Below are 13,778 nucleotides of genomic sequence, written 5' to 3'. Positions count from 1 at the left end.
CTCACTGAGGCCTCTCTCTCTGAAATACTCACAGGTCCCTCAACACTTGGGACCTATCAAGAATAAATCAGGCTGCATATACAACCACAAAGGTTGAGTGACCACCAAGAACTAGCGCAAGGTTAAACAATAAGATTCATCTTTACACAAGGCCATGCCTTTAAGACTAGGAGAGATAACAAATAAATAACAAAATAAATATTTTGCCTAATATATAAAAACAAATACAGAAAGTCAAGCAAAATGAGGAATGAGAAGAATATGTTCCAAAGGAATGAATAAGATAAAACCCCAGAAGAAAATCTTGATGAAATGGAGATAAGTAATTTACCTGATAAAGGTTTTAAAGTAATGGTCATAAAGATACTCATCAAACTCAGAAGAAGAATGGATGAACTCAGTAAGAACCTCAACAGACAATATATAGACGAAAGTACCATACAGAAGTCACAGACTGAAGACGACAACAACTAAACTGAAAAATACACTAGAGGGACTCAACAGCAGAAGAGATGAAGCAAAGAAAGAATCCGTCATCTGGAACACAAGGCAGTGGAACTCACTCGAACAGAGCAGCAAAATAGAAAACAAATTTCAAAAAGTGAAGTTAAGGAACCGGTGGGACAAGTATCAAGCAGAATTGCATTGACATTACTGGGTTCTCAAAAGGAGAAGAGAGAGAAAGGGGAGCAGAAAACTTAATTGAAAAAATAATAGCTGAAAACTTCCCTTACCTGGGGAGTGAAACAGACGCCCAGATCCAGGAAGTCCAGGGAGTTTCAAAAAAAGAAAAATCCAAAGACACCAAGACACATTATAATTGAAATATCAAAAGTTAAAGAGAGAATCTTGAAAACAACAAAAGGAAACACAATTTATTACATACAAAATAAGCCCCATAAGAGTATCAGCAGATTTCTCAGTAGAAAGTTTGCAGGCCAGAAAAGAGTAGCATGATATATTCAAACTGGGGAAAGGAAGAAACTTCCAATTAAGAGTACTCTACCTGGAAAGTGTACCATTCAAAACTGGAAAAAAATAAATAACTTTTCAAACAAACAAAAGCTAAAGGAGTTTGTCTCCACTAAACCAGCCTTACAAAAAATGTTAAAGGGACTTTCTTAAGCTGAAAAGAAAGTGCACTGATGAGAAACAAGAAACAGATAAAAGTAAAAATTTCATTATAGAGGCAAACATATAATAAAATTAGTGGATTAATCACTTACAAAATTAGTATAAAGATTAAAAAGCAAAGGTAATTTTAAAAACTACAAAATAATTAAGGGATACAGAAAGTAAAAAATTTAAAGTGTGACATCAAAACATAAACTATTTGAGGTGGAAATGAAAATGTAGAGTTTTATAATACATTCAAACTTCTTATAAACTTAAAATATATATTTTATATATAAGCTGTTTAGATATCACTCTCATGGTAACCACCAGGCAAAAATCTGTAGTAGATACATACAAAAAAATGAGGAAGGGATCTAAGCATAACACTATAGAAAGTCATCAAACAACAGAGAAGCTATCAAATGATGAAACAAAAAGGAATGATAAAACAGGCAGACAAGCAGAAAACTATTAACAAATTGGCAATAAGTACATAGCGATCAATAATTATCTTAAAAGTAAGGGGACTAGGTGAGATAGTTTGAGAGAATAGCATTGAAACATGTGATTACCATATGTAGAATAGATGACCAGTGCAAGTTCGATGCATGAAGCAGGGCACCCAAAGCCAGTGCTCTGGGACAGCCCAGAGGGATAGGGTGGAGAGGCGGTTCAGGATGGGGGTACACATGTATACCCATGATCGATTCATGTTGATGTACGGCAAAAGCCATCACAGTATTGTAAAGTAATTATCCTCCAATTAAAATAAATTATTTTTTAAAGTAAGGGGACTAAATTCTTCAGTCAAAAGACAGAGAGTAGCTGAATAGATAAAAATACCAAGAACCATCTATATGCTGCCTACAAGACTCATTTCAAACTTAATGAATGTATACAGGACATTCCAGCCAAAAGAAGCAGAATACACATTATTCTTAAGTGCACCCAAGTGCATGTGGAACATTCTCCATGATAGATTGTATGTTAGGCCACAAAATAAGTTTCATGAATTTAAGATCAAAATCATGTCAGGCATCTTTTCTCATCACAATGGTTTGAAAATAGAAATCAACTATTTAAAAAAAGGAAAAATCACAAATATGTGCAGATTAAAAAACATCCTATGACCAACCAAAGGGTCAATGAACAAATCAAAAGAGAAATTTAAAAATTACCTTGAGACAAGTGAAAATGGAAAATTAACATGCCAAAACTCATGGGATACAGCCAAAGGAGTTCTAAGAGGGAAGTTTATAGTGATACAGGCCTACCTCAAGATACAAGAAAAATCTCAAATAAATGATCCTACTTTACAATTAAAGAACTTAAAAAAGAACAAATTAAGCCCAAAGTCAGCAGAAGGAAGGAAATAATAAAAAATCAGAGCAGAAATAAATGAAATACAAACTAAAAGGACAACTGCATGCATGTGTGCTCAGTCATGTCCAACTCTTTGCAACCCCATGGACTGTAACCAGCCAGGCTCCTCTGTCCATGGAATTTTCCAGGCAAGAATACTAGAGTGGGTTGCCATTTCCTTCTCCAGAGGATCTTTCTGACCCAGGGATCGATCGAACCTGTGTCTCCTGCATCTCTTGCACTGGCAGACTGGTTCTTCACCACTGTGGCACCTGGGAAGCCCAACAGATAATAGAAAAGATCAATGAAACTAGGATCTGGTTCTTTGGAAAGATAAATGAAATTGACACACCTTAAGGAAACAAGAAAAAAAGTCAAAGAACTTAAACAAAAAAGATCATAAGTGAAGGAGCAGAAATTACAACTGATACAAAGAAATATAAAGGATCATAAAAGACTTATGTAAACAATTATGCAGCAACTAACCAGACAAGCTAGAAGAAATGGATAATTTCTAGAAATACTCAGTTTTCGAAGACTGGACTGAATAAGCTATCAAAAAACTCCCAGCAAACAAAAGTCTAGGATGGAAATGTTCACTAATGGATTCTACCAAACATTCAAAGAAGATTGACATCAATCCTTTTGAAAGTGTTCCAAAAAACTAAAGAGAAGTGAATGCTTCCAAACTCATTTTGTAAGGCTAGCATTACCTTGATACCAAAACCAGACAAGGAAATCAGAAAAAAATTATGGACTAATATCCTTCATGGGTATAGATGCAGAAATTCTAACAAAATATTAACAAACCAAATTCAACAATACATTAATAGGATCATATACCATGATCAAGTGGGATTTATTCCAGGGATGCAAGGATTGTTCACTTCCACAAATCAATGTGATACACTAGATTAACAAAATAAAGGATAAAAATTTTATGATCATCTCAATAAATGCAGAAAAGTATTTGACAAAATTCAACACCCTTTCACACACACACAAAAAAATCCTCAACAAAGTGAGTATAGAGAGATCTCACCTCAACATAATAAAGGCCATATTTGACAAGCCCACAGCTAACATCATACTCAACAGCAAAAAGCTGAAATTGTTTTATTTAAGATCAGGAACAAGATAAGTATACTCACTATTGCCAGTTTTATTCAACACAGTATGGGCCCTCCTAGCTAGGGTAATTCATCATGAAAAAGAAATGAAAGATGTCCAAGTTGGGAAGGAAGAAGTAGAACTGTCACTATTTGCAGAAAGCATGATTTTATACATAGAAAACCCTAAGACTCAACCCAAAAAAAGTTAGAACTAATAAATGAATACAGTAAAATTGCAGAGTACAGAATCAGTATACAAACATTGTTGCTTTATTATACACTAACAACAAAGAACAAGAAAGAGAAATTAAGAAAACAATCCCATTTGCAATTACATCAAAAAGAATAAAATATCTAGGAATAAACTTAGTCAAAGAGGTGAAAGACCTATAATGCTGAAAACTATACGACACTGATGAAAGAAATGAAGGCGACACAAATAAATGAAAAGATATTCCATGCTCGTGAATTGGAAGAACTAATATGATTTAAATGTCTGTATTACCCAAGGCAATATACAGATTCAATGCAATCCCTATTAAAACTTCAATGGCAGCATACTAACACATATATATGGAATTTAGAAAGATGGTAACGACAACCCTATATGCAAAACAGAAAAAGAGACACAGATGTACAGAACAGACTTTTGAACTCTGTGGGAGAAGGTGAGGGTGGGATGTTTCGAAAGAACAGCATGTATATTATCTATGGTGAAACAGGTCACCAGCCCAGGTGGGATGCATGAGACAAGTGCTCGAGCCTGGTGCACTGGGAAGACACAGAGGAATCGGGTGGAGAGGGAGGTGGGAGGGGGGATCGGGATGGGGAATACGTGTAAATCTATGGCTGATTCATGTCAATGTATGACAAAACCCACTGAAAAAATAAATAAATTTAAAAAAATAAAAACTTCAATGGCATTTTTCACAGAAATAGAACAATGCATCCTAAAATTTGTATGGAACCACAAAAGATTTTGAATAACTGAAGCAATCTTGAGAAAGAAGAACAAAGCTGGAGGCATTATACTCCCTGATTTCAAACTATTAATACATTGCTAGCTATAGTAGTCAAAACAGTATGATATTAGCGCGCACACACACACACACACACACACACACACACACACAAAACAGGCACATAGATTAATGGAACAAGACAGAGAGCCCTGAAATAAACCCACACATGTATGACCAGGTCATCTATGAAAAAGGAGGCAAGAATATACAATGGAAAAGGACAGTCTCTTCAATAAATTGTATTGGGAAAACTGGTGCCACATGCAAAAGAACTGAACTGGCCCACTGTTTTACACTCTACAGAAAGATTAACTCAAAGTGGATTAAAGACTTACATATAAGACCAGAAACCACGAAACTCCTAGAAGAACACATAAGCAGACAACTCCTTGACATCAGTCTGGCAATATATATATATATTTGGCTCTGACTCCAAATAATGAGACTATGTCAAACAAAAAACCTTGTGCACAGTGAAGAAAACTATCAACAAAAATAAAAGGCAACATTTGAATGGGAGAACATATTTGCAAATCATATCCAATAAGGGATTAATAGTCAAAGTGTATAAAGAACTCACACAACCCTAACAGCAACAGCAAAAATACCTGACTTTAAAAATTGTCAGAGGATCTAAACAGACATTTTTCCAAACAAGAGATACAAATGACCAACAGGTACATAAAAAGATGCTCAGTATCACTAATCATCAAAAAGATGATTTATCATCTACATATCTCTTAAAATTATCAAAAGAATAAGAAATAGCAAGTGTTGACAAAAATGTGTGGAAAAAGAAACTCTATGCATTGCTGGTAGAAATGTAAATTTCTGCAGACACTATGGAAAGCAAAAAATTAAAAATATAATTATCATATGATCTAGCAATTCTACTTCTGAGTATCTGTTGAAAACAAAAACACTAATTCAAAGAGATATATTCAAACCTATGTTCATTGCAGGATTATTCATAATAGGCAAGATATGGAAAATCCTAAAAGATGATGCTGTTAAAATGCTGCACTCAACATGCCAGCAAATTTGGAAAACTCAGCAGTGGCCACAGGACTGGAAAAGGTCAGTGTTCATTCCAATCCCTAAGAAAGGCAATCCCAAAGAATGTTCAAACTACCACACAATCGCACTCATCTCACATGCTAGCAAAGTAATGCTCAAAATTCTCCAAGCAGGCTTCAACAGTACGTGAACCAGGAACTTCCAGAAATGTTCAAGCTGGATTTAGAAAAGGCAGAGGAAACAGAGATCAAACTGCCAACATCTACTGGATCATAGAAAAAGCAAGAGAATTTGAGAGAAAAATCTACTTCTGCTTCATTGACTATGCTAAAGCCATTGACTGTGTGGATCACAACAAACTGTGGAAAATTCTTCAAGAGATGGGAATACCAGACCGCCTTACCTACCTACTGAGAAATCTGTATGCAGGTCAAGAAGCAACAGTTACAACCGGACTTGGAACAATGAACTGGTTCCAAATTGGGGAAGAAGTACATCAAGCCTGCTTATTTAACTTATATGCAGAGTATTTCATGAGAAATGCTGGGCTGGAGGCAGCACAAGCTGGAATCAAGATTGCCGGGAGAAATATCAATAACCTCAGATATGCAGATGACACCACCCTTATGGCAGAAAGCGAAGAGGAACAAAAGAGCCTCTTGATGAAAGTGAAAGTGGAGAGTGAAAAAGCTGGCTTCAAACTCAACATTCAGAAAACAAAGATCATGGCATCCAGTCCCATCACTTCGTGGCAAATAGATGGGGAAACAATGGAAACAGTGAGGACTTTATTTTCTTGGGCTCCAAAATCACTGCAGATGGTGACTACAGCCATGAAATTCAAAGATGCTTGCTCCTTGGAAGAAAAGCTATGACCAACTTAGCGTATTAAAAAGCAGAGACACTACTTTGCCGATGAAGGTCTGTCTAGTCAAAGCTATGGTTTTTCCAGTAGTCATGTATGGATGTGAGAGTTGGACCATACAGAAAGCTGAGTGCCGAAGAATTGATGCTTTTGAACTGTGGTGTTGGAGAAGACTCTTGAGAGTCCCTTGGACTGCAAGGAGATCTAACCAGTCCATGCTAAAGGAGATCAGTCCTGAATACTCATTGGAAAGACCGATCCTGAAACTGAAGCTCCAATACTTTGGCCAACTGATGTGAAGAACTGACTCATTGGAAAAGACCCTGATACTAGGAAACATTTAAGGCCAGAGGAGAAGGGGACGACAGAGGATAAGATGGTTCGATGGCATCACCGACTCAATGGACATGAGTTTGAACAAGCTCGAGGAGGAAGCCTGGTGTGCTCCTGTCCATGGGGTCACAAAGTGTTGGATATGACTGAGCGACTGAACTGAACTGAATAGGAAACAACATAATTATCCATCAATGGATGAATGGATAAAGAAGATGTGGTGTATATAATGGAATACTAGTCATTAAAATAATGAAATCTTGCAACAACATGAATGGATCCAATAGTGTTATAGCATAACACTCATTTATTTCACTTAGCAGTGAAATAAATCCAACAGAGAGATAAATACTGTATAATTTCACTTATATGTGAAATCGAAAAAAAATGAAACAAAATAAAGCTCAGAGAGAACAGATTAGTGGTCAACAGAGGGGAGGGGGAAGGGGCAGGCAAAATGAATGAAGGGGATCAAGAGGTGCAAACTTCAAGTTATAAATAAGTTATAGGATGTAAAGTACAGCATGTACACTATAGTCAATAATATTTTATTACAAATTCAAAAGTTACTAATAAATTATCTTAGAAATTCTTATCATAAGAAAAAGAATTTTTTTTAAGAATTTTTGCAACTGTGCAGTAACAGATTGTTACTGAATTTACTGTGGTGATCATTTCACAATGTGTACAAATTTTCCATAATAAAAAGTAACAAAAGTAGCCACCAGGTAACAATTAGTTTATATTAGCTTAAAATGAGTAAATTGTTTTCAACTGGGTTTTAATTTCCTCCTTCCTCTATATATGTTTGCCTCTAGCAAACTGTGCTAGAAAAAATTTGAGTCATTTCTCAACCTCTAAGTATAGGCATATAAACTAATTGACAGCTTTGTCCTAACCATCTTCCTTGGAGGACCAACCATAACTGTCCTCAGGGAGCCATGGACCTCTGAAGTCTAGTAGAATTTCTTAATCATTTCTGTGACATGGACTGCCCCCCTCCATGGCCAGTCTGATGAGTCTGTGGAGTCCTTTTCAGAATCATGTTTTTATATGCATAAAATTAAATCCTTAGGATTAGAAAGGAAATCTTTCATAATTAAAGAGTTACCAAAAAATTTTTAACAAATTTTAATAGGTTTATATGTGAGTCTTTATTAACACATTAAATACAAGATGTCATGTTGAAAACAATAACTTCCATATGTTTCAAAGTAGTAATGAGCCATATTTCAAGATCTCTGCAATAATTATAATACAGTAGAAAATATGTATGTCTATTTATGATAGTCACAGATACTGTGAATAATACTATGGTTTGTTTCCTGCAGCATAATGGAAGGAATTGTTAAATTTTAGTTAGAAGTTGGTGAAAATATTTGTGAGGTTTTTTTCCCCCTATCCAAGTTCACAGATTTCCCAGATTTAGAACCCTTGCTCCATAAACAAAGGTCTGGAAGGATACACACCATTTTGGAGTGAGGTTGGGTGGAGTGGAACAGAGGGAAAAAGCAAAAAAATTCTTAGCATTTTCAAATTCTGTATTATTTGATTTTTTTTTTAACAGAAAGATTGTATTTATGTATTACTTGTGCTAAAAGCATAACATAGTCCAGTCCAGACTCCGATCAAAAGCTCCTCTGGTTCAGAGAGGGAGCTATCAAATGCAGAGCCCTTCAGCCTCCTTCTACCCCACCCCCACTCCCAGGCAGAAACACCATTTTTAGCATTGCCTCACCTTTAGCACTTTGACAGTGAAGTCACAGTCTTCAATCTTTCACTCACAGGATCCCATTGGTTGTAAGGCGGAGAAGGAACCAGTCCCTAATGAAAGGACAGGATTAGAAATGTTTCTGGCATCCTAGGTTTATACTGATAATATATGTTTATTTCCAACAAAATACTGGAATAGTAAATCAATTCAATAATGGACTACTTATCCTCCCTTTATAACACTGTTTAAAGAGAATATACTTCCATTATCTAGGTTTCAAATAGCTAATGGTTTGCAAGAGAGCATTTGAACACAGGCATTCATAAACTGAAGACTCCTGGCATTTATTAAATGTCCAGAGTGTTCATCAACATGCTGGACTTCTGAAATTGGAGGTAAAACAAGGCAGTAAGCAGTAAAAGATTCCTTTTGTGTAAAAGGAACAATCACTACCTTTTAACAGATGACTGTTTGCTTTCATTAGGCATAAAGATGGCTGCAGAACCAGTAGAAGACGATTGCATCAGCTTTGTGGAAATGAAATTTATTAACAATACACTTTATTTTGTAGGTAAGTTCAAAACAGTGGGCCAAATACAGGGTTTAGATACATGTATTCCACTAGAGTTTGAGCAAGCTCCAGGAGATGGTGAAGGACAGGGAAGCCTGGTGTGCTGCAGTCCATGGAGTTACAAAGAGTCAGACACAACTGAGCAACTGAACAACAACCATTCAACTAGAAAAGATGTTATAGGCAAACTATTAAGTGACTTGTTTTTTGTTACCAAATTCCATTGTAATACACACACTTCTCTGGAAAAAAACATTGGGTCTCTAGAAATTAGTCGTAGTATGTCCAAGGTCCCAGTACTTTGTCCTGCCACCTGTCCTGGCATTTAGTTCATAGCAGCCCACCCAGAAGGTGGCTGCAGGTGCATGTCATGAAAATCCCACAAAATTGGATACATTTGGGCAATACAATTTCCCAAAGCAAATGGGCAAATTACATAAGAGATATGTATCTTAAATCTAGAGTTCTGTGAGTTATTTTATGTAAATATGTTTGACAAATAAAAACAGATTCTTATGATTAATCTTCCTTGGGCAGTTTGGCTTCACTTGAAAGCTTCATAGAAAGTTTCTTCGGTGACTTTACATTGAAGCAATAAATTTAAGATTAAAATCTATCACTTTATAAAATTTCTTCTTAGCTACAAATTTAAATTTATGAAACCTAGATTTAGGTTTTATACCTACCATACCTGAGAACATACCAAGTCTAATTAGCTTCATTTTATGGGACCTTTTGGATGATTATATATTTTTATGGAGACCAGCAAAGGCCATCAGCAGTAAGATATGGGTTAAAGAATACAGAGGGGCAGAAAAGAGTAATAAAAGGGTTTGTGAGAGGACATTCTGAGTTGAAATATAGAATTAACATATTTTGTTTCTTTTTTTCCCCCCTTTAGCTGAAAATGATGGTAAAGTATAACTTTATTTCTCTTTCTTTGCAAAATAAATAGCTACTTGAGTAAACATCCCACAGACACATCCATAATACCATTCTCAGCTGATAGGAACTGATACCAGTGTATTTGAGAAGCTAATATTCCCTCAAAGGAATGTGGACTCACTAGCACTGCCTTGGAATAAAGATAACTATAAGGGATACAAAAAAGAATTTCCAACAAAATATGTTTCTCCCAGCTTAGGAAATTCTCAGCTATTAGAATCTCCAAAATAGACCTTGCCTGTTACACACATCCTGAGGTTAGCAGAAAGTCATGGGTTCTCTGGAGTACATAGGAACAGGGTACTGAAGGATGAGAATTGTTGTCCAAAATCAGGAACATCTTCCTTCTTCAACCCTCCCCTTCAGAATGGTCTGGAAAGAAGCCTGGCAGGCTCCCAGGGTGCAGGGGATTCTGGAAGTAGAGGGGAAGGGGGAGGGTAGAGCGAACAGACCAGTGAGGGTGAGTCAGGAAGTCTTCCTAAGAAGTGAATGTACCCAACCCTTGTCGCTCTGGCATTCAGAGAGGCTCATACCCATATAACGCCTATGATCTCTAACAGACCCCCAGATTATTGAAGGTCACTAGTTTCTCATACTTTTCCTTAAAAGTAGCACTTTCCCCATTCTTAATGTGATCCCTACTAGACGAAAAGTAGAAAACAGTAACTTCTGAAAAATTCTATTCGTTCAGATATCTTTCTCCAGATTTATTGAGATACTATTGTCATATAGCTCCTCATATTTCTGAAAGATTGCTGTACACCTATTTACTTGGTTCAGTAAGTACTGACATCTGTATCTCTGGCACTATGTTAGGCACTCCGATACAATGGTAAGCAAAACACAGTTCTAATGGGAGAAGCAGGCACATTAGGAAGGCAATTGGAACGTGGAGTGTTACAAAGGCACGGGATGCTATGGGAGCACATAGAAGGGCACCTAACTTAGCCTAGTAGATTCTGGGAGGGCATTATAAAGGAGGACAGAATTGAAAAGCCAATAAGGGTTAGCCAAGAGAAGGTCAATAGGGGTTAGCCAAGAGAAGGTATTCTGGGCAGAGAGATGAACACATGCAAAAGATGTAAAGGAAAGCATGGCATGTATAAGGACTCGAGTTATTCAGAATGGGAATAGAGCGGCAGTAGGAAAATAATGAGAGAGGAATGAAAAATAGGATGAAGATCCATAGTTTCTCTCATTCTGATATATGGAACCTCAACTTTATGTTTGGGTTTTGGGGATTCATTAAGCACAACATGTATGATGTAGGATACAGATTAGTTTTCTGTAACAAAGAGATCCCAAAATATAGTAACTGGATAAGATTTTAAAAAAATACTTCTCTTGAATATAAATCCAAGTAGGCAGCAGTTCAGTATTATTATGGCTGGATGCAGCCTGATGATATTGGAATCTAAAGTTTTTCTTTTTCTCTTCCATCATCCCCTAGTTGTTGAACTCATCTACATACTTGAAAATCTTCATCACACTTTCTGAATCTATATCCCAGCTAGCAAGAAAGTCTTCAAAATAAGAGGAAGACAGGTCCACTCTTTTCAAAGAAAGGCTCTATTTAGAAGTTGTAAACATTAAGTCCACTCATATTCCATTGACTCAAATTTAGTCACATAGCACAAACTGCAAGGAAAGTATGGAAAATATAAACTTTATTCAAGGTGACCATGTCATTCATTAAAATTGAAAGATAACATGATCATCTCTCTGAATGTTAACTTTAGTTAAGATTGAATTTTAATTCCTTCTAGCTTCAGTATAAAGAATTGCCGTGTGGACAATAAAAGGGGATGCCAATTAAGAGGCTATTATTGTAGTCCCTTTAAGAAATGATGGTGACATGAATTAAGATAGGCACAGTGGGGTGCCATTGAAGAGCTGTGAATGGATTAAAAAAAAAACTTGGAAAAAGCAATAGGACATGGATTTTAAAGGGGATGGAAAGAAAGAAAAGATTATGCCTATGTTTTTTCACATAGGCAATTTGTATTATTCAGCAAAATAGGAAACACAGGAGGAAGAGCAAGGTGGAGAGATTTGAGAGGCAAAGAGGAAGATAGATGATGGATTTAGTGATGGTGATTGATGATCTTATCTGTATGACTTCCTAGTGGAGATGTCCAGTAGATTTTTAGACATGTGGTTCTAAACTCAGGATAAAAATTTGGGCTGCACATGTGAGTGACATATATAGAAATGTCATCTGGAGCTATAAGAGTAACTGACAAATTGGAGGAAATGTGTAGCGTGAGAAAGTAAAAGTCAAGGACTAAACTCTGAGGAATGCCTGTATTTAAAGGATTCGGTAGAAAGAGAAGCTAATAAAGAACAGAGCAGAGTAAGCAAAGAGGAAGAAGAAAATCAGAGAATGCCACAACCCCAGGAGAGCATTTCAAGATGGAGATAATAGGCACTGTGTTGAATTTTGCAGCCTTGAAAATCAAGGGCCAGAAGGCATCTGTTATAATTAGCAACAGGGAATTTGGTCATCTTGGTGAAAGCAATTTGATGGAAAAATAGAGCCAGTGAGTAGAAGCTTGCAATGAGTAGAATTGTGAATGGAAAGTAAGGAAATGATGCATACAATTCTTACCAGAAGCTCAGCTACTACAAGGAGGAAAGAAACAAGACAGGCTTTAGAGTAGATTCTGTTGATGGAGGTGCTTTAAATCTCAAAATGAAGAGCTTTATGTTGTTCTGATTATAAAAATAATTTGTTAATTATAAATAATTCAGGCAATGAAGATAAGAAAATGAAGAAAAATTAAAACCTGAAAATAACCCCAAAATATTCATTGCTATTATTTTGATGTTTTATACATATATATTAATAAAATACCATACTTAATCTTCTTTTTCTAGTTTAACATACATGTACATCTTTCCATGGCAATTAATAATTATTTTAAATCATAATTATACTAAATTCATGATAATTCATAGTAAGGAAATATCAAAATCTATTTAATCAATTCCCAGCTGATGAACATTTAAGTTGTGTCCAGTTTGTTTTTATTATTAATGTCATCCCATAAACATTCTTGTAGAGAAATATTTACACATTTGTCTGCTATCTCCTCAGGATAAAATCCAGGAAGTAAAATTGCTGAGTTGATGGAAGAGAGGGAATGACTGACTCGTTGAAAGTACATGTTACACACAGATGAGTTTAGCCTTAGATACCAGAAGAGGCCCCCTTTTCACATTTCCCTTGGGATGAGAAGGGTAGAGGAAGTAAGAGGTGATGCCATTGTTAAGTTTGTAAGTGAAGTAGCAGGAAATCATTTGCTGAAAGTGAAGCAGAGATGATAGTGTAGAGATCCTGAGGAGAATGAATAAGCTGTGGCTTTTGGAAGAGAATACTGAACTGGAAAAGAAGGTTTGGTAGAGCACCAATTTGTACATTTGTATGACTGGTTACCAGCAGTGCATTCAGCAGCCAGGTTTCGAGTTCTGCAGTGGAAAGACAAATGAGTTTGGGATTTAAGACAGTGGCAAAAGGGTATAAATGATGAATCATGAAGTCCAGGCTGCATAGAGAAGGAAGGGAAGACAGGATGAAAATCAAGAATCAGAAAAACTAGATAAAGTGAAAGAAAAGTATTGAGACTAAAAAGATAGGAGATTGTGGTCAAAAGCAGGATATTTGAAGATTTAAAAAATAGAGTGGTTCTGAGTGATAACAAGAAAATTGTGATTGTTATTG

The 13,778-nt window shown here is 36.1% G+C and overlaps 1 protein-coding gene across 4 annotated transcripts in view; it reads left to right on the top strand.

The window, feature by feature from the left end:
* Positions 1 to 13,778, top strand: part of IL18 (interleukin 18) — a 28,611-nt gene that overhangs the window by 7,106 nt on the left and 7,727 nt on the right. The window contains exons 2-4 of one of the 4 annotated variants that reach the window (XM_061144772.1): positions 5,575 to 5,689; positions 9,026 to 9,112; positions 10,014 to 10,025. In XM_061144772.1, the coding sequence (XP_061000755.1) occupies positions 5,614 to 5,689; positions 9,026 to 9,112; positions 10,014 to 10,025 (175 nt within the window). In that variant the 5' untranslated portion in view covers positions 5,575 to 5,613. The remainder of the gene's footprint in view (positions 1 to 5,574; positions 5,690 to 9,025; positions 9,113 to 10,013; positions 10,026 to 13,778) is intronic. The other 3 variants (XM_061144790.1, XM_061144781.1, XM_061144798.1) reach the window with 3 other exon arrangements.

Source organism: Dama dama, chromosome 1 (genome assembly GCF_033118175.1).
Source record: "Dama dama isolate Ldn47 chromosome 1, ASM3311817v1, whole genome shotgun sequence".
Taxonomy (NCBI): domain Eukaryota; kingdom Metazoa; phylum Chordata; class Mammalia; order Artiodactyla; family Cervidae; genus Dama; species Dama dama.
Note: the sequence above shows the minus strand (reverse complement) of the source record. Positions and strands in the feature narration are given on the sequence as shown.